This window comes from Canis lupus, chromosome 28 (assembly GCF_011100685.1).
Source record: "Canis lupus familiaris isolate Mischka breed German Shepherd chromosome 28, alternate assembly UU_Cfam_GSD_1.0, whole genome shotgun sequence".
NCBI lineage: Eukaryota > Metazoa > Chordata > Mammalia > Carnivora > Canidae > Canis > Canis lupus.
In genome coordinates, this window is record NC_049249.1 from 31,814,415 (window position 1) to 31,840,634 (window position 26,220).

At 40.1% G+C, this 26,220-nt stretch overlaps 1 protein-coding gene across 8 annotated transcripts in view; it reads right to left on the reverse strand.

Annotated features, from left to right (window-relative positions):
* Positions 1-7,762: 7,762 nt before the first annotated feature.
* The window catches only part of ATE1 (arginyltransferase 1), a 162,220-nt gene continuing 143,762 nt past the window's right edge, over positions 7,763-26,220 (reverse strand). For 7 of the 8 annotated variants that reach the window (XM_038578981.1, XM_038578980.1, XM_038578985.1 and 4 more), the window contains one exon: positions 7,763-11,134. In XM_038578981.1, coding sequence (XP_038434909.1) covers positions 10,956-11,134 — 179 coding nt within the window. In that variant the 3' untranslated portion in view covers positions 7,763-10,955. The remainder of the gene's footprint in view (positions 11,135-26,220) is intronic. The other variant, XR_005380709.1, reaches the window with a different exon arrangement.

Sequence of the window (26,220 nt, forward strand, 5' to 3'; positions counted from 1 at the left end):
AGGTAAGAAATGGGCGAGATGGCCGAGAGTGGGGTTTTTGGAAGGGAGATGTAGCAAAAGGTGGAGAAAGAAGTTGGGCACGCTGGTGGGGCGGTCGAGGCCTCATGCAGTAGGTAATGCAGAGCTGTCTGATGTGGGACCAGGAGAGACGGATCAGAGTCAGACGAGTGATGGGCACATAAACAGGCTGGGAAGGTTGGCAGGCTATTGCGGTGATCCTAGTAAGAAGCACTGGGGGGCCTGGCCTGGCCCAGTGAGGCTGGAGACACGGAGAGACTGAGCTACTGCCTTAGGCCTGGAGATCCCAGAGCTAAATCACCAACCAATATAAAATGTTGCAAATGTGCAGATTTCCTTTGCGGTTGCTTTCCTTGCAGAAAGAAGACTTAATTTCAAAGACAACCAGGATCCAAAAAAAAAATCAAGGGTGTGGGAAATAAGAAATACAACTTATATCAAAAACATTGGCCCAACTGGACCAAAAGGGACCTCCCTTCCCAGGCAGGTTTAGTCAAGGGGGTTGGAAGACAGCAAGAAAGTTTCCTTCTGCCCCCTGGTGGCTTTTGGGAGGGCTGAACTGGAAGGGCAGAAACCAGCAAGGGGACCCGTTTTTCCACCTTGTGACCAATGTCAATGGAGCAAACACCACTCCAGCCGCCAGGAAGACGGTTCAGACGTGCTGACCTCTCAGGGTTTCTGCCTGAGGTGGGGGAGCAGAGGCCGGGCCACCGCCGGGGTCGCCTCGCTGAGCGTGAGCAGGTGGCTGTGCCCACCGCCCAGCTGGACAGAGATGCCAGCTCCGGGTCCGCTGAGCAGTCGCTAGAACGTGACCTGTGCGCAGAGCGCCCCTGACGGTGCTCAGGAAACCGCTGCACCGGCCTCCGTGCGCAGGCGGCTGGCCCGGGGCTGGGCGCACAGCTCTGCACACAACACGCTTTGAATTAGGTTGGGGTTGTTTGCTTTGGGGGTGGGGGGGGAAGAGCCACCAAAGCCACCAATCTATTTCCAGCTTCGGCCTGCCAGCCCACCTCCTGCTCCCCCTCCCCATCACATCGCTACTTGTCCACTCGAAAAAATGTGATTTCCTGCCCTTTTGGATGATGCTCTTCGGCTAACGTGTGGCCCTGCGAAAAGCCAATTTTAAGAGGTCGTGCCTCTTCCAGAATCTGCCTTGGTGCACACTAATCATGCCGAAGGCCGAGGGGGGGAAACGCAGGAGCCGTCGGGGGCTGGCTGAAAACAGTCCGGTCATTATTGGTTAAACCGTAACTGGATAGGGCAGCCCGCTGGGCCGAGCAACGGGCGCAGCCCTCGGAGAGCACAGCCTGCTTTTCCAGAGCCTGTTGTTGGGTTTTGCCTGACACAAAACAAACAAAAATGCGCATAATTGTACCAGGCCTCCAAACCCATTTTATTCTCCCATTATACCCAGGAAATCCTGAATAGTGGCGCCACTGGGGAGTGAGGCCCTCCGTGGGTTCCTATGAATAATTGTTTACCCACAGTCTATTAGGGAAAGGCCGGCCAGGAGAAAGTGCTTACCTTCTACCGTTAGTGTCCTCTGTGGACGCAGGCATTTCAAAGGGATTCTAATTCCATAGGCTTGAAGACCTGTTTCCATATGGTGAGTTTTGCCGAGAACTGTAATTTATCCAGTTAATAGGATCTTTTTTGTTACTTTAACAATTTCGAATAGAAAGATTTGAATGCATTATACACTTTTTCCCGTATTAGAGTATATGTTACGCACTGAAACTGGCCCCTTGACAATTCAGCATTGTCATTCCCAGGGTCAACTCCGATTGACCCGACAATGATGTGTGCTCAGGGGCTGTTGAGATGTTTGGGGTTCTATGCCTCGGATTACTAGGGTTTATGCTTTCTTTTTTCTTTAATATTTTGTTAATACTTTCATCACTTTTCTTTCTGTCGACATCTGCTTTGGGGAAGACGCAATGGGCTGCAGAGCAGTGGCCCGGCGAGGCCACTTCTACATGGCAACTGTCCTCGACTTCTGCCAGCTGGGCTCCTGCCTGCCCAATTCACCTCTCCTGATGAGGAAGCCGAGGTTTGCTTGCCTGCTGGTCCTTGTCTAAGGTCACACAACTAGTTAAGGGATCCTGGAACTTGACAGTCCAGCTGGTCAGGAGAGTCCAGGCTCCCTCCATGTTTTGTGAGCTTTTTTTGGTTTTTGGTTTCTTTCACTTACTAAGGTTAATAAAAGGAAGTGGTTTCTAGTGGAATGTGGTCAGAAGGTTGATCGAGGTCTGCTGCTGGCCCTCCGCACACTACAGTCCATCTTCCCTCCTGCAGACCAGGCTCCCAGCGCCACTGTCCACGGGGGCAGGGTTGACTGTCAACGGGCAGACAGGGAGAGCTGGCCAGGAGGTGATGTACCCCCTTCCAGTAACATGTCATTTCCAGTTCACTTTATCCTTTTAATTTGGCACCAACAATTTCTTCTCCTTATGCCACATGGCCCAAGTGGCTTTCCCGTGAGTAGGGCATGAGCTCTAGAGGGGGGATGCAAGCCCAATTTAGCTTCTAAGAGGCAAGTTTGTTTCTTTTTTTTAAACCTTACTTTTAGGGATTTCTGTTCCAGATGGTGAAGTGGCTGGATAAGCAACCTGCAGATAAGCAAGGCCCAAGATTCATCATCACTCACAGATAATGCTGACATAGAACAGTTTCCATATCTTAACAAAGGCAGTAAAGGAGTAATAGAAATGAATAATGTGCTCATTATCGTAAGCTCAAAGTGTTCTCCAGGCTTTCTCTTCCCAACTTGGATCCTTTATTTCCAAACTTCCTTGACAGCATCTTTGGTGACATTATCAGAAATATTAATTACCTCAAACATGAACCACCAGCGGCTGTAGATGCAGAGCTCGTAACTACACAGTTGGCCACACACTGATGTTTCTCTGGCCTTCTTATAAAAAGCATATGGAATAGACTTAAGTAAATCACAATGTGGCTCTCAAGAATAGGCAGGAGACCAGGGAGGCTAGAGATAGTAATTCTGAATTCCTGTAGGCACCGCCCTGCATGCGGTGCAGAGCCCCTGGTGGCCACAGACCAATCTCAGGGGCTTCTTCAGACCTCCCACCGCCAGCTCTGCTCATGGGTGGCCACAAACAGTTTGGTGAAGTGAATCCAAACGAATGTCTCCATATCTAAATAATGGGCCTCTAGTGAAATTCCACAAAGCTCTTCATGTTGAGGACATTGATACAGTTTGGGTCAGAAGTAGAGTGTACTAGGAAAAAAACACCAACAGTAATCAAAATAACCCTTAAAAATACAATAGTAAAGGAATAAAAAATCTTTAAGGCAGATCTGTAAATCAATGTAGTCTGTCTTCGGGACTTATTCATGTGAGGTAACCACCAGCTGTGTATTCAACGGTACAAGAGACATGTGTAATGAGGACTTATTTTTCTCATTTTCTTTTGCACACAGCTTCACTGCATATTTTGGGGTAGGCTTCTTGTGAGAGATGCATTTAAATCCTTTTATTGGTATAGATTCAAAGATTTTTACTGATACATTTATAAAACACTTTTTTTCTACTTGATCAAAAATAAACATGTAACTAGAACTAGAAACCTGAAAGAAAATTTGAGATGCAAAATAAAATAGAAATGATAGGGGTGCCTGGGTGGCTCAGTTGGTTAAGTATCGGACTCTTGGTTTCGGCTCAGGTCGTGATCTCAGGGTTGGAGGTTTGAGTCCCGAGTCGGACTCCCTGCTTGGTAGGGAATCTGCTTCTCTTTCTCCCTCTGCTTGTGCTCTCTCTCAACTAAATAAATAAAATATTTTTTTTTAAAAGGAAATAATAGTAAAGCACAAATACTTTAGAAATATTTCTGGATTAATTTCTCAGTCATTCAAATTGTTCATTAAACATTATCTCTGCACATAGCTTAACTTCAAAGATTTTATTTGAGATGGGAGGAGGGGCAGAGGGAGAGAGAATCTCAAGGTACACCAGCCCCCTTTGTAGTAAAAAATCTGCAGATAACTTTTGACTCCCCCAAAATTTAACTCCTAATAGCCTACTGTTGATGGGAAGCCTTACTGATAACATAAACAGTCAACACGTATTTTCTATGTTATATGTATCATATACTGTATTCCTAAAATAAAATATGCTCTCTTGGAGAAAACACATGTTATTAAGAAAATCAAGGGACGCCTGGGGCTGGCTCAGTGGTTGAGCATCTGCCTTTGGCTTGGGTCATGACCCAAGGGTCCTGAGATCGAGTCCTGCATTGGGCTCTCTGTGGGGAGCCTGCTTCTCCCTCTGCCTATGTCTCTGCCTCTCTTTGTCTCTCATGAATAAATAAAATCTTTAAAAAAAAAGAAAATCGAGGAAAATACATTGTCAGTACAGTACTGTACCTATTGAAAAAAACCCCACATAGAAGTGGACTCACCCATGCAACCCCAAGTTGTTCGAGAGGCAATGCTGAAAGTGTATAGAATTGTCCATATACAACTGAGCTAGGGTCCTTAAGCTCTGAATTCACAAACCTAAAATGCTATTTTTATTTCATGATCAAAAAGCTCTGTTAGTTGAGAGATGCTATTCAGACTCACTGAATACTGAATTAACAAAGTGTGATGAATGGGACTTCATGAAGTATTCATGAGTCCTCATTTAATGCTAATTAAATAAAATTTTATGAAAGGCCAGTGTTAAATGATTTTAAGACCCTGGCACTGACTAGCAAAAGCACGAAAAATTAAGGTCCAGAGGGAAACATGATCCAAAATCACAGAGTTGAATTATGCAAGCAGGAAGTACAACATTTATACCTTTTGGGTATGGTAGCTTTAGCACACAACATATTAACTAGTTTTAGAAACCACTTTTTGCCTATTGGCCTTAATCACACTGTAATGATCAAAGAACCAGGTATTTGTGCAAGTCACTCATGGTCTGCTTAATGCATACTAGATGAGGGAAGCCACCTCGGAGGAGGTGGCTGAAACATTTATTATTGAATTCCATATAAAGGGTAATTCTTAAAAAGTCACAAATGCAGGATGCCTGGGTGACTCAGCGGTTCAGCATCTGCCTTCGGCTTACGGCGTGATCCCGGGGTCCTGGGATCGAGTCCCGCATCAGGCTCCCTGCCGGGGGCCTGCTTCTCCCTCTGTCTGTGTCTCTGCCTCTCTCTCTGTGCCTCTCATGAATAAATTAAAAAAAAAATCACAAATGCCACAAAAGATTTGCTGCACTGGGTTTCATTTTTTAAAAGATTTTATTTGAGAGAGAAGGAGAGAGAGAGAGCGCATACGAGAAGAGGGGCAGAAGGGGAGGGAGAGAAAGAGAGAATCTCAAGCAGACTCCCTGTTGAGCTCCGAGCCCAACACGGGGCTCAATCCCACGACCTGGAGATCAGGACCTGAGCCAAAATCAAGAGTCAGGTGCTTACCCAACAGCCCTCCAAGCGCCCCAGGTTTTGTATTGTTTACAGCACTTCCATTTGGAATTGCTTCTTCACATTGCAGGTGGAGAGATGTGGTGAGAAACCCAAGTGTAAAAATCTGCAAGCTATTTTGAAGTTCTAAAGGAGTGAAAATTTGGCATGCAAAATATATTTAGAAACTTTAATTCCTGGTCTAATTGGAAATTAGACCATCAATAGGAAACTATTTCCTGGACAGGACTGGACTGAAGATACCAACTGTGACAACCAAGTGAATATAAAAATGCAATTTTACTTTGAAGTAAATCTTAAAAAGCCAACATATTTTTCAAAGTAAAAAACTTAGCTAAATTAATGATGGCCCACTGTTTTCAGGTATCCCATTTTTTAAAAAGATTTTATTTATTTGACAGAGAGAGCACAGCAGGGGAAGCAGCAGAGGCCGAGGGAGAAGCAGACTCCCCACTGAGCAAGGAGCCAGACACAGGGCTCCATCCCGGGATCCTGAGATCACGACCTGAACCCAAGGCAGATGCTTAACCGACTGAGCCCCCCTGCGCCCCCCAGGTACCCATTTTAAGGGCTTCTGTTGTATAAAGAATCAATGAATCAGAACCTTAATTTGTTTTAAATAACCCTAAGTTTTTAAATAAGGCATTTTCTAATTGGAGATTTTAGAGGCATTCAAACTGTAAAAATGGTAGGATAGTCTCCCAGAAAATATTTAGTTGAGGGACAATGAGAGGAGGTGGTACTAAGTTTTAAAAGCTACATAAATAAATAAATAAATAAATAAATAAATAAATAAATAAATAAATAAATAAATAAATAAATGCATGCTACACATTTTCTGAACCTTTGAGTTCGGAGGAAATCCCTACTGTTGGGGAAAGGCACAGGGACGGGCTATGAGAGAGGTAAGAACCACGTGACAGGGTGTGAACCATTAATGGTCAATTGCAACTCCGAGTGCCCATGAGGGTGGGGGGAGGCTCAAGTCTTAAGCTCCCTTTCTCAAAAGATAACTAGACACAGCGGACTATCATTGGACAGCCATTAAAACTATTATATTCTTCCTCATTTATTTTCATGTTCAAAATAGATTAAAATGTGCAAAATTATGAAACAATATACATGGCATGATTCCATTTTTATTTAAAAATAAAACAAGACATATACATACACGTAGGTAGAAAAAAGTCTGAAAGGGTACAACGTAAAAATGTGAATGGCAGTGGTGATGGTTACTGATGGCATAGTAAGTGATCTTGTATTTTTTTCAGTATATTTTTCTATACTGCCTAAGCACTCCCTGGTGAACCCTGCCCCCTTTAAATAAGAAAAACAACAAAGCTATTTCCATTCTGGAAAAAAAAAAATATCAGTGGGACTTATAATCAATATTTAAATCACCTGGAAAATAGGCTTCATTTTTACCCCAAACCTACTAGGGTCCTCTTTACTATAAAAAGACAAAACACTGGGCAGCCTGGGTGGCCCAGCAGTTTAGCGCTGCCTGTGGCCCAGGGCATGATCCTGGAGTCCCAGGATCGAGTCCCATATCAGGCTCCCTGCATGGAGCCTGCTTCTCCCTTTGCCTGTGTCTCTACCTCTCTCTCTCTGTTTCTCATGAATATAAAAAAAAAAAACTTTAAAAAAAAACCCCCAAAACACTTGTAAATGTGTTCCATAAATATACTGTGGACTATTTGTGAATGATAAAAGCAAATTTTGCTTTATGAGACATTTATGAAAATTTCTCTATAAACTAAGCTTTTTAAGAGAAATTATATTTGAGTTTGCTATCTAGATCCTATTTCTAATCCCTGTGGGTAAAAGAATGTCTATTTCCCAATTTATCATGTGAAATCCAGATGTTTCACTTTTTTTTTTTTTTAGGTATTTATTCATTCATTCATTCATTCATTCATTCATGAGAGACACAGAGAGAGAGAGAAAGAGAGAGAGAGAGAGGCAGGGGCAGAGGGAGAAGCAGGCTCCATGTAGGGAGCCTGACGTAGGACTTAATCCCAGGCCTCCAGGATCGCACCCTGGGCTGAAGGCAGACGCTCCACCACTGAGCCACCCAGGCGTCCTCAGATGTTTCACTTAAAGTGAGATTTATTTTTATTTATTCCTGAGAAAGCAATCCATCATGCTTTGACTTGGCTAACCAAATGATCTGGAATTCCCATAATTACTGTAAATGAGATACGATGATTCATATAGCCAATGTTTTCTGCATATTCACTACAGGTAAAATGTAGTAAAAAACTGAAAAGTATGGAAACATAGGTCTTTTAAAAGTACTGACCAGCTGGAGCCACTGGAGATAGAAACAGCTTTATTTTTTTCCATTCAAGCTTTATCAAATGGACTGTTCAAAATGCATACACAAGAGCAAAAAAATATCACATGCAATCAAACTTGTTTTGCTTTACAGTCACTGGTTTTCTTTTGGAAAAGAATACATATTTGAATAAATTCTAATTCAAACATTATGTTTCCATTTCATTTCCTTTTCTTTAAAGTTAGCAACCACCAACACATTCTAGATAACTGATCATATTCTTTCTCATTCTTATTCACACTGAAATAGTATAAAGCCTATAAAATCAAACCATATACTGCTCAGAAATCTGAAAAGGTTCATTTACATAATAGAGTCCGATATGTTAAGAAACAGCACACAAGTGATATTTTGAAAAATGGATAAAAAATAGGATACACTGTCTGAAAGCAAAGATAAACAGTAATAATTTCTTATCTAAATAATTTTAATCAAATGAATAATATATTCATTTGGTAATAGCCTCTTTTATAGAATATTAAAAAAAGTGCTCAGATTACATTTTAAAAAAATAACAAAAATCTCACAGAACTGGGAGAATTTAAATAAAGATGGCAGCTGGGAAACCTTGATTACATTTCTGCTCCCAAGACAAGGAGGCAGGTGTGAATTTACCTGCATCCAGAAAGGAACGACAACTCTAAGACGGTAAACACACAGCTTCTAGCCTTGAAAAGATAGAAACTGTCTTTGAAAGGTTCTCGAGTGTCTTTCTTTGGATGAAAGCCATTAACATAAAACCAGATTTCTCAGCTAGACTGCATGTCGACTGACAAAGCAGGGTCACTTGCCTTGCTGTCCTTTCCTAGCACGCGATTAATCCTCACTCAGCCAGGGCTCAAAGGAACAAATAATTAACTCATTAGGATCAATAGACAGTCTATTTCCAAAAGAACAGCACATGAATACAGTAACGGAGTAAGAGTTTTTGCGCCCAGCTCTCTCTGGTGGCTCACTGCAGCCAACCTTGACCACTGCCGCCCTCAGGCGCAGCATCCCGGTTCTCAGACAGGAGTGATGGATCACTTTCCTCTGAAGGAACCCTAACTGAATTCTGCAGGAGGAAACCAGAGTTGTGGTATGATGTAAGAGTCAAGTTTTCTCTTCAAGGCATACTCAAGAGTTGTGATCTTTAGTGCTGCCGTCCTGCCAATCATGGGGATGAAAGTGGGGGTGATGAGGTGGCATCAACGTGAATGTTCCAAAGCCAAGAGTACCAAGATCCCACCCCACCGCGCTGACTTTCCACGTACTCAGATTACTTGTAACACTTCTCAAGTCCCACCTGGAAATGTCTTCCACAATTCAGGTATGCCCACAAAATGGTGTATAGAACATAATTCTATTTATAAGAAAATTATATGTGTGTAGACATATAACAATTTTTTCTCTGGTATGGTTGAACTTCAGATTATATTTTACTTTCTTATTTATGGTTTTACTAATGTTTTAATTGCTTACAGTGAGTATCATTTTGTAATCCTAAAAACATTAAGCTATCTTCAACTTATGAGGGCAAAAGAAAAAAAGTTCTGTAGATTCTGAAGGCAGTTCCAAACAAGAGCCCATCAAATACTCTTGGGAGACTATTTTGTAGAACAAAATCCCAAAGAATGAAAAATCTATGTGATCAGAGAAAATGGCTTTCCCTGCTACTCTATCCTCAGTTGGCAATGTGTCTGTACACGGCAGGTGTTACACAGACACACACACACACCCTCTCAGAAATGAATAAATACACAGTTTATTTGGATGTTGAATTTTAAAATCAATGTTTCATAATCCTTCTTTTAGCTAACTGAAATTATTTTCTAATGTCTTATCTAAATTCAGTGCATTTAGGAGACAAAAGTTTCACATCAGTAGTGGGTTTCAAAGTACTACGTTTTATAATACGGTTTAAAAAAAAGATCAATAGGAAATAAGCAAAATGGGGAATGGAATGAACCCAGTGGCCAAGCAGCCGGCAGCAGATGGGGATCGGCTGAGAAAGAGCAGAGGAAACTAACCCTCCCCGGTCCTTGATCGACTCCAACACAACTGGGTCCTAACTGTGACCTGATCCGCCTGAGTCTCCTCCTTCCCCCAGCACAGTGCCTGCCAGCCTGATGGTGGTGGACAAGGGACATTTGCTGACTGGGTGAGGGGCCAGAAGAAGGTGAGGAGAAGGAGCTAGCATGTGCTGATTCCCAAATCAAAGGGCAAGACATGGATTGCTCCACCTCTTGCCCTAGAATAGAGGTCAAAGTGATTCCTACGCTTCATTAAACGTGATTTGTAGCCCAGCTATAACGTGGTCAGATATTAACTAATTTTTAATCAATAACCAAGGGCAAGTGTCCTGAGTTCTAAGGAATGAAAAAATTAGTGTAAAGTCACTTCTGATGGGTCTTAGGTCAAGGCAGGAGCCAACATTAAAAACAAAAACAAAAAAACAAAGACCTACAAAAACCTCCATTTCTTAGATTTTTAAAAATAGAGCAAATAATATATACAACTAGGATAATCATATATCTTGTTGTCCAAACTGGGATACTTTTGAGAGCAAAATTATATGAGAGTAATAATTATTCTAGAACAAAACAAGCATGTCAAGACAACAGACACGATGGGGACTGTCCTGGGTAAATGAACATGTGATGTTCACACGTCGTCCTTTCTTTCAGGTTTGTATTTTCTTTTTCTGAGTTTTCCATTAACTATATAACATTCGGCAGTAAGACTGAGCTGAGTAACAATAGTTTCGTTCTCCTGAGAGGACGTTTTTGAAGAGATAAAACCGACTCCCCACCTTCTTCCCCATCTTTATAGTCTCGTAGCAGAAACTAATGTCGTAAATGGATCTGAGGAAAGCCTGCTGTAATTTCTTTCACAAAACAAGCACAACGGTGATTTAAATGACTTAAGATCCACTTATTAATTTTGTTTTCCAAAAGAGTAACACGAGACATTTATACCGTATCTTGTTCATAAAGCAAACTTCCAAAATGATAAAGCCCCACTCAGAGGTTAGGGCACAACATATTTTTAAAATCTTTATATTAACCAGGAGAGTCTCACAAATACATTGCCACAAATATTTTAGAAAAGCCATAGAAGAGTCTAAATAAAAATCATCTATACTGGGGGTAGGCTGGGGGTCTCCCCAGGTGCAGCGTGGGTACCGGTCAGTTCCGCAGCAGCAGCATCCGCTCGGAGCACACCTGCCCCACCAGGCCCGCATACTGCAGCACGGCCGCCTCCTCGCTTGGGTCCTTCTGCTGCTTCTTATAGATGCCGTAGGGCATTATGGCTTTCCTATGGAACACCTGCAAACGGTCGGGTTCCTTACTGCGACCTTCGTCCACTGCAAGGACAAAAAAAAAACAGTCGTTAAGGAAAGCCCCATGTGAAACTCCTCTTCGTATCTGAATTGAACAGTATTCAATTTGAGTAACAATGATGTATGAAGAGGTCCTCCTTGAGCAGGAAGGATGTTTAAGCGAGAGTGTGTGGGGTTTGGACTAAGGATGCTAGTGGTGATACTCTGCTGCAAGGTCCCTCCCCCGAGAGCGGATTCAGGAGGAATTGGAGGCAATTAAAAAACTGGCCTTCAACACACTATTTTCTCTTAATGGTCAAGTTTACCACCCCGTTCCTGAGTCTGAACTGATTCTGTCTCTCCTCCATGCCCACGTACTGTCTGAGGTTTTCATCGCTGCAATGAAGCTTTCTGTGACCCAGTGGCTTGGGCAGACTGGAGCTGAGCTGGTCCTGGCACTGGGGGTGCAGGTTCTGGGGGCGGGGAGCAGATCCTTACAGGACGGGGCAGGGATGGCTGGCAGCTCCGGCTCTTGGTTCTCCTCTTTTGTCACTGAAACAGAGCCCTGGCTTCTATAGGACACATGGGTGGCCTGGAGGAAAGAAAGCCTGTGTCCCAGCCTGGCCAACAGGATACAAGCAGAAGTGTTCTGTGGAGGTTTCTGTGCATCTCTTAGGAGAAGAGCTGGTCTGTGCCCTTCAACCCTTCCTTCACTGTGCTGCTTGCAACGTTAATGTCATGGCAGGAGCAATCTCTCTCTCTCTCTCTCTCTCTGAGCCTGACATTAGATTTCCCTTAGGTCAGCAACAACAAAGCCAGAAGGAACCTGGGTGCCTGAGGACTCTGTGTAATAAAACTACTACACCAGCCCTGGCCTGCCTATGTAAAGAATTTCATAGAAAGAAGCAGCTATCTTGTTTAAGGTTTCTACTACTGGCAGTTGCTCCTAATTCTAACTAATACAGGGAACAATTTTACACTACCTACTAGAATGTACGATGTCTTCCATCACTGACTCAGGCCACGGCTAACAATTGTCCTACGGCTGCGGTTTTCAACCCTGACTACATACTGGAATCATCCAAGGAACTTTTAAAAAATATCAAAAAAGCCCTGGATCCCATCCCCAGACATCCTGACTGAGAAATTGGTCTGAATAAAACCTAAGCATCAGTATTTTCTTAAGCCTTTTAAAGTGGGTTGAGTTGGGGCGCCTGGGTGGCTCAGTCAGTTAAGTGCCAGGCTCTTGGTTTTGGCTTAGGTCACAATCTCAGGGTCATGAAATCAAGCCCCCCCCCCCCCACCATTGGGCTCAGCACTCTTGTTGAGATTCTTTTCCCCACTTTCCCCCACTTACAACTCTCTCTCTACAATAAATGAATAGACAAAATTTAAAAAATGATTTAAAAAATAAGTTGGTTTGAGAACCACTGTTGTAGAAAAATACACATGCTAGTATTTATATATGTGCCTAAGGATGTTTATAGTCATACTCTCTGCAATACTGAAAAACTGGAAACAACCCGAATGTTCACTAATGGGGAACTGGTCAAATTGTTAAGGTAAATGCATATAATAAAATGTTACATAGCTATTAAAAAAAGACAAAGGAAGAGGCTGTTAAGTGAAAAAAAGAAAAGGTACAGAGTAAACTACTGTTATTTATAAGCCTAGTATATGCACAGGAAAAATCTGAGCAAATATGCATCAACCTTTTTACAATACTTGCCTAGAAAGACCCCTTCTTTCTCCAGAAAAACATGGCTCGCCCTCTTGCTTCATCAGATTATTTCAAATGCTGGCTCTTCAGAGGGCCTTCTCTGACTCTATAAAACAGCATCCCCGCTTTGTTCTCCTGAACTCCCTTCACTGCACGGACTACCACCTGACATACATATTTATTGCCTGTTTCCTTTTCCACTCAAAAGTCCTATGAGAATACAAATTAAATGAAAAAATTTTGACTGCTCTGCCCACTAATATTTCCCCAGAGTCTAGTACAATGCCTGACAGTAGGTTCCCTATACATATTCGGTGAATGAATGAATGAGTCTATCTCTGGGGGCAGCAGTATAACCGGGGCCTTTCACGGTGTAGGAAACATACACACATATACATACTCTCACCATTTCGTGGATTGTCTATAATTGGCATAAGGCTTTTATAATTTTAAAAAGTTGTTTTTAAGGTTGATTTACACATTTTGTTTTTGTTAATTTGGGTCTTCTGAAAATGAAAAGTAGAAATGCTAGTTTCCTTTTCAACAGAAGGACTGTTTTAGAAGATTTCTCAGGGCTTTCAGCTGTAAACTTCAAGTCAAATCACAAAGGTCCTGATGGCTTTCACAATAGAGTTGCTATGAATTCAACATTTTATTGGGCACCTCACACGAGGCTCTATGTTTTTGAATATTTACACCGCTTTTTATTATGTAATGGAAGCAACAATTAAATGTTTATTCTTCCTCAACTGATGCTGTTTCCTCTACTGGGTATTCATGAATTAATCTGGATTAATCATCCAAGATCAGTTCAGAAGACCCAGAAGTCACACTATACTTTCAATATCTAAAAGCAAGAGATAGAGAGAACCCATTTTACGGACTTGTATCATAGGATTATCTCAATCATCAGAAGATGATGAAGTGAGTTAGGGCATTCCAAAATTGACTGCACTCTACACCTGTTCAGAAATTTGTTATAGGGAGATAGATGCAAGCTAATCATGTACTGTTGCCCCAAAAGATGTTCTACATTGTCAGAGAAGGCCACGTTGGTCCACATGGAACCTGCTTGGGAAGGTATGCTGACATGAAGGGAAGGGGAACACCCAGGATGCTAGCCAGAGGGCCCTCAGGTCCACAGAACTGAGTGTTGGTGTAGTTAGATTTTCACTTTCCCCAGGACACGTTCAGAGGCGATCAAAGCAGAGGATAGAATCCATCCTCTCACTCCTGCTGTTTTATCTCCAGTGCCATGTCTGGGCCTCTGCCCTCCCTGCTTCTACTGTTTGGCTCTGTGCTGCAAGAGGCTGTAGTGAAGGGAGATGGAGCCACGGTTTCTCCCCAAAACCTTTCCTCTTTCTTCCCTGGCTCTGCTTCTTGGCAGCAGCTCCAGCTACTCTTGAAGTGGTCAAGGTTCCAGCTTCTGTTGGTAGCCCTGGCGTGGCTCAGGAGTGACCCATAGTGGTGATGGCTTCTGGCTGCTGCTCATCTCTGCGTCACTGTGCCTTGCCCGGCTCTCAGCAACACTACACTATCTGTTATCCCCAATTTCCTGCATTAAATGTTCTCTGTTGTAAGTACCTGAAGTGGTTTTGGTGTTCTTGGTGAACATACCAACCCCAAAATACGTATTCTTAACAAATTACTTTGTCCAGCTGAAGAAGAAAATCCACATACTTTAACACAATGAAATATTTAGCATTTACTAGGTTTCCACACCCTTTACTAGGGCAAGTGATAAAGGAAAAAGGCAACAACCTGGTTCTTGATGTCAATTTCAGGCATGTTAATATCCAAACACTGCAACAGACAAGTACAAACAGAAATCTGGTAAAGGTCACTGAGAACAGCAAAGGAGAGAAGAACACTGGCAAAACTGTACAAAATCTTCTAAATCTAAAACGTTGAATTTTTCAAACTGGAATTTTAAAGTATGTCTGATGAGAGAAAGCAGCAGAAAAATGTTCACCTTTAGCCCAGAAGGCTGACCTAGAGCCCCCCCCCGAGTTCGGATAAGGATCAAATATGTGCTGGTCGCTACATTTTTAAAGGGTCTCACGACTGCCTGTAACATCTCACCAACAGTTAAAATCAAGCTGAATGATAAGCACCAGAGAAATCTTGCAAAAGTAGTTTTAGGAGTAGAGATTTGAAGATATTTATGATCTAATACTCCATGCATGTTCCCTCCCCCTTGAGTACCAAGCCTATAACCACCAGCTTTCTACAGCAAACATGCACCTCTTTTCTGACCCCGGGTCCTATCCCAGTGCTGTAATAAAAGCATCTTTTTGCACCAAAATCATCTCAAAAATTCTTTCTTGACTATTTGCTGATGGCCCTACAACATATCTATATTTAGCTTTATGTGGGACCCAGGAAATTTAACAAAAATCCCCTACCCCTGGACAAGCAGAGCAGGACTAACTCCATTTTGTGCTACACCCGCCACCTCCTGTATCACCCCCACATGACCTGCTTATTGCATAGGGCACTGCCCCACCCTAGTCAAGCAGAGGGCACACCCTAATTGGAAATCCGGCTCAGTGATGGGCCGGTTCAAATGGATACTTTAGGGTAAAATGTAATTCAATCGGCCACCTGCCTGTAGACCTACATGACTGTGCAACTTTCTGCGCATCCCATTGGCCACTGGCCCCTATAAAGTTGCTAAGCCTCTTAGTCTCAGGGTCCAAGTCCCTGCTCTGCTGTGTCGGATATACTTGGACCCAGGCTCGAGCTTGTAAATAAACCCTCATGTGTTCGGTGTTGGCTCCTCTGTAGTTTCTCGGATTCACAATCTTGGGCACAACACTTTATAGAATGATGTGTAACCATTTAAAGCTTTATCCTAAAATATTTTAGGACAAACATACTTTAAGATTCAAACTGGAACCCTCTAGCAAATAAAAATGTAAGATCTGATATGCCATCATTTTATCTAGAATGAAATGGAACTCTCTAACTTTTATTCTTTTCTAATATGATACATAAAAATAAAAATAGATTAGGAAAAACCCCATCATTGTGTAGAATTTATAGCAAGTATTTTAAAATGCTCCTCCAACAGAGTAGGAAATTTTGTAGCGTTTCGTTTGTCAAAATACAGATTTCATTTCTCTTTATTAAGGTTACAGGAAGAGTTTTAAAATTATATGCATGTCAAATTTGGGAGAAAGACTACAAATATGCAAGCTCAAACCACTGAATTCCAAGTGGGCTTGTGATGTCACTGCATCTATTGTTAAACATATATAATTAATTTTCGTAAAACGTCTAACTTAACTTCTAGCCTTTTTAGAGAGCTTTATAGCACAGAAATCAATCAAGTCCCCCCCACCCCCGTTCTTTTTACTCCAATTACTTTTGAGGCCTTGTTCTGAGTCAAAGTAGTCAAATGCACAATACACTTAAAAAGTAGGTATCAACTAGCTATTCACTTTTTAATGTCATATGCAATTACAAAAAAGAGATAAAAATGAATTTTAAAATCCTCTCCCCATTCTAATTAGTGTTAATAAATCCAAGTCATTTGAAGATGCAAATATATTTGGTTGTGGTGCTCAAATACCTTGGAAATGTGTGAGGTTAGTGCTATCATCACTAACACTAACTAAATGGCACTGACTCAATCACCAATTCACTGATCTAAAGCTTTTTATTAATTTATTGAAATACAAATTAATTTTCTTAATTACCTCAAATTCTTTAGTTTCTCCATTAAAACACTTTGACCATACAAAAGGCACTGAAACATCATAAAGATAAGAAGTAGCACTAACGCATTTCTTTCCCCACCTAAAAAGACTTAAATTGCAAGTCAAACTTGAAATGTAAACTAGAATTCTGCCCAAAGATGAGACTCCACAGCTGCCAGAAAGAGAGGATGCAGGGCCACATAGTAAGAGAAACAAAGGAAGGGTATACTTTTATAAATGTTTTAAAACTTGACATTTCAATAACTTGAACTAACTCAACAAATTTCCTGGGAGCTATTCTACATAAATACCCAATAATAAGCATATTAATTCTTAAATTTTAGATTTTTTAATCATAAAAGTAATGCTTGTAAAAACTCAAAGAATGTAGAAATAGAGTGATGTCAGGCCCCCACACAGAGCCCTTTCTCTCCTGCTCTTCTCTCTGCCTCACCAAACTTCCACCCACATTACCAGTGCTTAACAATTTCAGAGGATGCATTTAAATATTAGTTTTGGATCACATTCTACCTATACCTTAAATTAAGGCCAAAAAATCAAATCCGTCACTCTTTCAATGGGTATACTGTATTAAACTTCAGAAACTGGGGTGCCTGGGTGGCTCAGTTGGTTAAATGTCTCTTTACCGACTCTTTGGTTCAGGTCATGATCTCAGGGTGGTGAGATCAAGTCCCACATCAGGCTCCACGTTGAGTGTGGAGTCTGCTTAAGATTCTCTGCCTTTTCCTCTGCCCCTCCCTCCTGTTTGTCTGTGTATTCTTCCTTTCTCTAAAAAAAACAAAGTAGAAAATAAAGTCTAATTGCTAAAAAAACAAAACAAAACAAAACAAAACACTTCAAAAACCACTGATTATCAATATAGACAAAATACAATTCACTTCTGGGCTTAACAATCTGCAGTGTTGTTATCACTAGTTACATTTGCAATGAAAGCTAATTTTGATTCTTAGTGTGTTTACTAAAACCAATTTAAAACCTAAACAAGAAAAATCCTTCCAAATACTGAAAATACCAAAAATAAGTTATGATTTATTTACTAAAGTAAAAAAAAAAATTGCATCCCAATCCTCACAAAACCATTTATGATCACCTTCAATCACTTGCCTGACAAATACCATCAGTGCTTGTAGACAAAAACCTACACAGCTAAATCCATACAGTACAACAGGCCTCTTCTTCTTTTTTTTAAAATAAAGGTTTTATTTATTTGACAGAGAGCAAGAGAGAGAAAGCGTGAGAGTAAGAAAGAAGCAGGGGGAGCAGGAGAGGGAGAAGCAGGCTCCCCGCTGAGCAGGAAGCCAAATGTGGGACTCAGTCACAGGATTCCAGGATCATGACCCAAACGGAAAGCAGATACTCAACCGAATCACCCAGGTGCCCAACAGGCATCGTCTTGAGGGGGCCCCAAAGAGATTAGAAAAATCCATTCTGAGATTAAAGACCATTTGCCATCTCAACCAAGGGAAACTGCCAGCTTACTGAGAGGTCTTCGAAATGTGTGCCAACAAGGATCTCTTCCACTTTTTCTTTCTCTAATGTATCACGATTTAATTTTGTAAAATAAAAACCAAAACAATCCTGCAAATTCTCTGAGTTGAACATTTGATTACTGGCAATATAAATATGCTGTTAGATCTATGATGTTTTAATCTTCAAGGAAAACTCGTCATGATGGGCAACGACTGCTTGATATTTAGTTATAGGAGATGAAATGTGCCTTACAAGTGCTTTCCAAGGAAAAGAATCTAGAGATCAAAGCTTTACTTGTTTTTACGGGGATTTAACTCATTCATTATTCTTAAAATGTCTAGGTTTTCCAGAAGATGATGAAACAGTCTACTTTCTTATTTATTGCTACAGCATTATTACATAAACATGAAAACAAATTACATACTTTATAGTTTCTCATCAAGATGGTGGTACAGGTGGCAGACCTGGCAATGTCAATGAAGCTAAACAGAGTTGGGTAAAATTGTGAAATAATGGAAGAATGTGAAATTTTGGAGAGGCAAGATAGAACTCAACTCTGAAACCAAACTCAAGTCTGGAAAGTTCAAAACCAAATATGATTCAGAATATTTCTGAGTGACAGGTAGTATTAATAAATGTTTCAATCACTGTGGGGAGGAAGGGGACAATCTATGAAAGGAATATTTCAGTCTGGACAGAAAAGGGCCAGGCAAAAGAACACACAGTATATGTGACAGAAATGAACTCAGCTCAATTAGCTAATTCTTCAAGTCCACTTGGTGGGGAGACTTAAACATTTGCTTTGGGAATCCAAAAGCAATCAGAGAGAATTACAGTTTTGTAATCCATAAGGAATAACATTGCTAGTCATTTCACTTGGAATGTTCTTTTGGACAAAATGAAAACAAATCTAAGCTTAGCTTATGTAAAATACCATTTAATTATAGCTGTATTGATATGTAATTCTCTGACCATACAAATCATCCACTTAAAGTGAATTATTCAATGGTCTTCAGTATATTCACAGACCTGTGCAGCCATCACCACAATTTGTAGACCATTTTTGACATTCCAAAAAGAAACCCCATACCTGTTAACAGTCCCCATCCCCCTCAATGTCCCTAGTCCCAAGACCAATCTATTTTATCTCTGTACACGTTCTTTTGTGACTTCTTTTACTGAGCAAAGTGTTTTCAAGGTGTGTCCATACTGCAGCATGAATTAGCACTTCCTTCCTTTTTATTACCAAATAATAAGTCATTGCATGGACACGGTGTTTTTTACTTATCCTGTTAATGGACAAATGGGTTACTTATCCTTTTAGACTATTATAATGTTATGAACATTTGTCAGAGTTTCTGTGTGTTTTCCCTTTTCAATATACCTAGGAGTGAAACTGCTGGGTCATATGATAACTCTGTGTTGAACCTACTGAAGAAATGCAAGACCGTTTTCCAAAGTGGCTGTACTGTTTTATATTCTACTGGCAGTGTATAAGAGTTCCAGTTTTTTCACATCTTCATCAACATTTGTTATTGCCTGTCTTTTTGACTACAGTCACTCTGAATGGGAATGAAATATCTTACTGTGGTTTTAGTTTGCATCTCCCTGATGGCTAATGATGCTGAGTTTCTTTTCATGTGTTTGTTAGCCATTCACATATCTTCTTTGGAGAAATGTATATTCACATCATTTGCCCATTTGAATCTGAGCTTTTTATTGAGTGATAAGAGTTGTTTATATATTCTGGATACTAGATCCTTATCAGATATGATATGCAAATACACCCTCCTATTCTATGGATTGTCTGTTGATGGTGTCTCTGGAACTATAAAAGTTTTTAAATTTTAACGAAATCTAATTTATTCATTCTTCCACTTTGTTGCTTGTGTTTTGGGTGTCATATTTAAGAAACCATGCCTAATCCATGGCTATGATGATTTCTTCCTATTTTTTCTAAGAGTTTTATGGTTTTAGCTCTTACATTTTGGTACAACCCATTTTGAGTTCATTCTTGTATATGTTGTGAAATAGGGAACCAATTTCATTCTTTTGTGTGTAGATATTCAGGACTATATGTTGAAAAGATTATTTTTCTCTTGCTGAACTGTCTTGGTATCATTTTTGAAAATCAACCAGAAGTATGAGAGTTAATTTCTGGACTCTCAATCCTAGTCCACAGACATATATATGTTTGTCTATATGACACAACCACACAATTTTAATTTTATTCTAAAAGATTGTTCAGCTATTTGGGTTCTTTTTTTTTTTTTAAGATTTTATTTATTTATTTGTGAGAGACACACACAGAGAGAGAGAGAGAGAGAAGCAGAGACACAGGCAGAGGGAGAAGCAGGCTCCCTGCAGGAAGTCTGATGTAGGACTCAATCCCAGGACTCCAGGATCACGCCCTGGGCCGCTGGCAGGCACTAAACCGCTAAGCCACCCAGGGATCCCTCCCCTTTCAAAGATTTTATTTATTTCAGAGAGAGTGTATGAGCACAAGCAGGGTGGGGTAGACAGAGCAGAGGGAAAGAGAGAAGCAGACTCCCCGGTGAACAGGGAGTCCAAGGTGAGGCTTGATCCCAGGACCCCAGGATCATGACTTGAGCTGAAGGCAGATGCTTAAATGGATTCAGCCATCCAGGCAACCCTGGGTTTCTTTAATTTTCAGGTGAATTTTAGAATTGTCAATTTCTGCACAGTAGCCAGATGTTATTTTAGTAAGGATTGCATTTAATCTGTAGATCAGTTTGAGGAGTATTGTCATTTCACCAATATAAAGTCCTCTAATCCATAAACATGGGATGTTTTTCCATTTACTCAGGTCTTCTGTAATTTCTTTCAAAAATATTTTGTATTTTTCAGATTGTAAGTTTTATACTTCTCTGTTAAATTTATTCCTAACAGTAATTCTTTCTGATGCTATTATAAGTGAAATAGTAAATTTAATTTCCCTTTTAGATTGTTCATTGCAAGTGTATTGAAATAAAGCTGATTTTTGTTACTCCAACTAGTTAACATACAGTGTAACATTAGTTACAAGTGTACAATATAGTGATTCCACACTTCCACACATCACCTGGTACTCATCACAACAGGTGCCCTCCTCCGTCCCCATCATCTATTTAACCCATCCTCCCATCCACCTTCCCTCTGGTACGTGTATTGATCTTTTATCCAGCAATCTTGGTGAACTCATTTATTAGTTCTGATAGTTTTTTAGTACATTCTTCAGGATTCTCTACATACAAGATCATTCATTTGCAAATAAAAATAATTTTACAAAATTCTTCCTTTCTAACCTGGATATCTTTTATTTCATTTTTTTGCCTTTTTGCCTCAGTGAAATACCACTTTTCTAAAGAAAAAAATGCAATTTGGTTAAACTCATCATACAATGGTAACTAAAAATAACTCCTAGCTCACAGAATAAGGTCACCTGAATAAAACAGGACAATATTAGGCCCACAGTCAATTGTGTGCAAAACTCACACCAACTTTACCTCCTGCCTCAGCAACTGCTAGCAGGATTTAATACTGGTTATCTTAAGTAAAATGGTAATAAATAACCCTCTTCTGATGATAAGGGTTGTATTCTCTCAAATTTTTGTTCTATTTTTTAAGACTTTTTTTTTTTTTTTTTTTTAAGTAATCTCTATACCCAACGTGAGGCTCAAACTCAAAACCCTGAGATCAAGAGTTGCATGTTCCACTGACTGAGCCAGCCAGGCGCCCCTACTGTGTTTCAACCCTTAAATACTCTCTTAAATACTTCCTATTTCATCATCAATGTTTACCCTAATAAAGGCGACGTTAAAAACTGACAGTGGAGCCTGCTTCTCTCTCTGCCTGTGTCTCTGCCTCTCTATGTCTCTCATGAATAAATAAGACCTAAAAAAAATTTAAAAAAAATTAAAAACCCTGGCAATATAATGAAAGAAATGTAAATTAAAACACACAAAACATGCCATTACAGAATTTCTCCAAGACAAAGGGGAAGTTAGTTTGCACAGCTGCTGTTGTGTGCAGGGGCTGGGGCTGGAGCCAGAGAGGTGATCTGCAAATTCAAGGTTGGCAGGACTGGGCAACCTCTGACCTGTGGTCAAGTGATTAGTAACATGCAAGGGAAATGGTTCTATAAATACATATACTGAGAACAATGGGAGTCAGATTTCTCTGTCAGAGAAGGGAGAGACAGACAGAAGACTAGAACAAATCCTACTGTGTTGGATTAAAACTGGAGGTACTGGGGAAAACTTACATTTCTTATACATTGTATAAGACAAGTAGATGTAAAAGTAGGTGTGTGTGTGTGTGTGTATGTGTGCACACCTGTGCACATCCACAGACACGCATATCTCTGTTCTAGAGCTGTCTGCTGAGAGGACTTGGAAACAAAGAGACCCCTGCAGTGATGAGCACACTTACTGGCCAGATCTTGTTTTCTAAATATACTCTCTATGAGAAAAAAAATGAGAGCTCCGAAGAGAAAAGTCTGAATGCAGATCTGGATCAGGCAAAGTACAAGATGAGCCTGGAATATTTTGTGCCACAAAGTAAGTAAATGCTCAAACGATGGGGATATGTCAAAAGAACAGAGGAGTCACTTAGAAAAGGTTCCTTCTGGCCATATCTGAGACAATTTGAACATTCGAAATAATGAGAGCAATGGATTATAACACATTGACTAAAATGCTAGGATTCCAGTAGCCCACACTGATAAACAGGGAGAAGGGACTGTTCTCTCTCACAGTGGAACGCCAATCGATAGAAGGAGAAGGGATGATGGAATTAGAAAATCATCATTAAAAAAAAAGAAAATCATCATTTGGTAGCCATCTCAATAAGTGATTCAAGCAAGAACCATCATTAATGAATGTAAGAACTAGCAGACATAAGTTCGATAGAATAAGATATATTATCTCACCAGATCTCCCTACACAATACTTATTACTTATTAATATATACAAAATACTTACTGATTTTACAGTGGAGACACTTGGCATTTATTACTTGACCAAGTGATGTAAATTCAACTGCCCAGCAGTGAGATTGGGGAGGAGGACAGTGTGCACCTCCTCAGACGATGCAGTAAGAACACAGCATCAGTTCTAGGGGATTCTTGCCAAAACAATGTAACCTGGATCTGATTATGAAGACACACCTGATGAACAAAACTGAGGAATATTCTACAAAGTAACTGGATGGTACCTTCAAAAATATCAAGGTAATGAATGATAAGGGTATATACCAAGGAACAGTTTCAGACAAAAAGACACTAAAGAGACATGACAGTAAATGCAGTATGCAATCCTGACTTGCATTCTGGATAAAAAAAAAAAAAAAGAAAAGAAAATGGGAAATAGTGCACGTGTGTGAATGAATTTTTGTGTCATAAAGGCCATTACTGGGAAAATCGGGGAAATCTGAACAGGGTCTATGGATTAGATAGATGGTGGTGACAGAACACTGCTACTGTCCTGGTCTTGATGGCTGGTTATGTAGGAAAGTATTCTTATTTTCAGAAAATACACACCGAAATATTTAAGAATGATGGCATAATATATCTGCAACTTATTCTCAAATGGTTCAGAAGAAAAATACAGTGTGTGTGTGTGGGGAGGAGTGAGAAGGCCAATCTTTACAACTGGGGAACCCAGGTGAAGGGTGCGCAGAAGTTCTTTGTATTAGTCTTACAATTTCTCTGTTAGTGATGAAAGGAAATGAATTTTCAAGCCATGGAAAGACATGGAGGAACACTCAATGCATATGACTAAGTGAAAGAAGCCAATCTGACAAGACTACATATTGTATGATTCCAACTTCTAAGACATTCTGGAAAGGGCAAAACTGAAGACAGTAAAAAAAAAATCAATGGTTGCCAGTGGTTTGTGGCAGGGAAGTAGGAGGATAAATAAGTGGAACACAGGATATTCAGGGCAATGAAACTACTTTGTAGGAAACTGTAATGGCGGATACATGTCATTATACATTTGTCAAAGCTCATACAATGTACAACACATAAGGCAAACCCTAACAGAAAATATGGACTTTAGTTAATAATAATGGATCAAATTGGCTTATTTCACTAATGCAAGATGTTAATAATAGGGCAAACTGGAGGTGGGAGACAGAGGCAGATGGAAACTCTGTTCTTTCTGCTCCATTTTTCTACAGACCTAAAACATCTTCAAAACAGTCTATGTAGGGACGCCTGGGTGGCTCAGCAGTTTAGCGCCTCCCTTGGGCCCGGGGAGTGATGCTGTTTTTTTTTAAAACTTAAAAAAAAAAAAAAAGTCCAAAAACTATTTTTTTTACTAGTTAGAAATGTGTAAACTATTACTGTTGTTTTAGCTATGCATTTCCAACTATACTGTGAAGAATATTAAACATGCTACTGGCAGTTAAATATGTAGCAAATGAGTAATTGAGAAAATCTGAAGTTAATTTATTACCTGGTGAAAATCAAACCTGATAAAATCTGATCCAAGTTTTGTAAAAGGCTTATTTGTATCACTAATATTACTTAACTTTCAGAGAGATTACAGCAACCAGTTTTAGGTTTAAAAATCCAAAAAGAAAAAAAACTTTCTAAAACGTAAAGCTGTGACAATAACAAAGCATTTAACAATAGATGATACCACTGACTCTTACTCCTAGTGTTTTGATGGTCTTTGAACTGATTTTTAAGGAACTATCAATAATCTCTCTTTTTCTCTCATCTCTGTTAATATATTGGGTTTTTTCGTTTCCACAGTTACTTTATCAAATTACAAATAAAATGGGACACTTGGGTGGCTCAGCAGTTAGGCATCTGTCTTTGGCTCAGGGCGTGACCCTGGAGTCCCAGGACTCTCATGAATAAATAAATAAAATCTTAAAAAAAAATTACAAATAAAATTAAATGGAAGTCTGCTGACTTCTAATACAAAATTAGCAGGCAAAACATTATTATAGAAGATATAAAAAGACAAGCAAAATTATTTTGTATGTTCTTATTTGCACTGTTAAGGTACACCTGAGTGTCACATTCTCCATTCTGAAGCTTTAATGGGATCAGGAATGAAAAATGGCCACATGAATGTGGTAGCATACAAATTTCCCTACTGTAGTAGCCTTGGTGTTTGTTTTCTGTGATGGGTTTCTTAGGTTTTTTTGTTTTTTGTTTTTGAGAGGGGTTTTGGTAATTCTCTGTCCTAGAGCACTATTTTTAAAGTCAATTGCAAGAAATTGTTACCATACCCTTAGATTCATGCCCTGGTTGTTTTAAAGATGTCCTGTATGTCTGACTGCATGATAGGGTATTTCTGTACCATTATCAATAGGCCCTACTCCCAGAGACTCTCATGGCTCCACACTGTATGCTGAACATCAGAATTCCCTGAAACTTCCTGGGTGACTCTACTATGAAACCAAAGTTGAGAGCCACTGCATTAGAATTTGGTTTATTATATGTAATACGTATTTTCTTATTTTTTTTAAGGTTTTATTTATTTATTCATGAGAGACAGAGAGAGCCAGACACACAGGTAGAGGTAGAAGCAGGCTCCCTCTAGGGAGCCTGATGCGGTACTTGATCCCAGGACCCCAGGATCATGCCCTGAGCCAAAGGCAGATGCTCAACCACTGAGCTACCCAGGCATCCCAAAAGAAAACTTTCTGACAATAATCTCAAAAAAAACAAACACATCAACTGCCACACTCACCCAATATGAAATAGATAATGTAAGATGCCCTATAACTAGTGAAGAAATCGAGTTTGTAATTAATTTCCAAAAAAGAAATCTCTGGGCTCCAATGGTTTCACTGGAAAATTCTACCAAACATTTAAATAAAAATTAACCCTAATTCTACACAATCTCTTTCAGAAAATAAAAGAGAAGAGACCTAAATCAGACAAACCGCAAAGCGGTATCCTTATGAATATGGATGCAAAAATCCTTTACAAGATGTTAGCAAACATGAATTCAGCAGCTGCATGTATTCCAAGAAGGCAAGGCTGATTCACTGATTTCAGTATTTGAAAGCCAATCAATATAATCCCTCATATTAACAGTTCAGAGAAAACACTTACATAGTCACATCAACTAATGTAGAAAATACACATGATGGATTCAACAACCAACCAGGCATGATAAAGTCTCAGAAAACCAGGATTGCGGGGGGTGGGGGTGGTTCCTTAACTTGATAAAGAATGAAAGCTTTCCCCCCTAGGA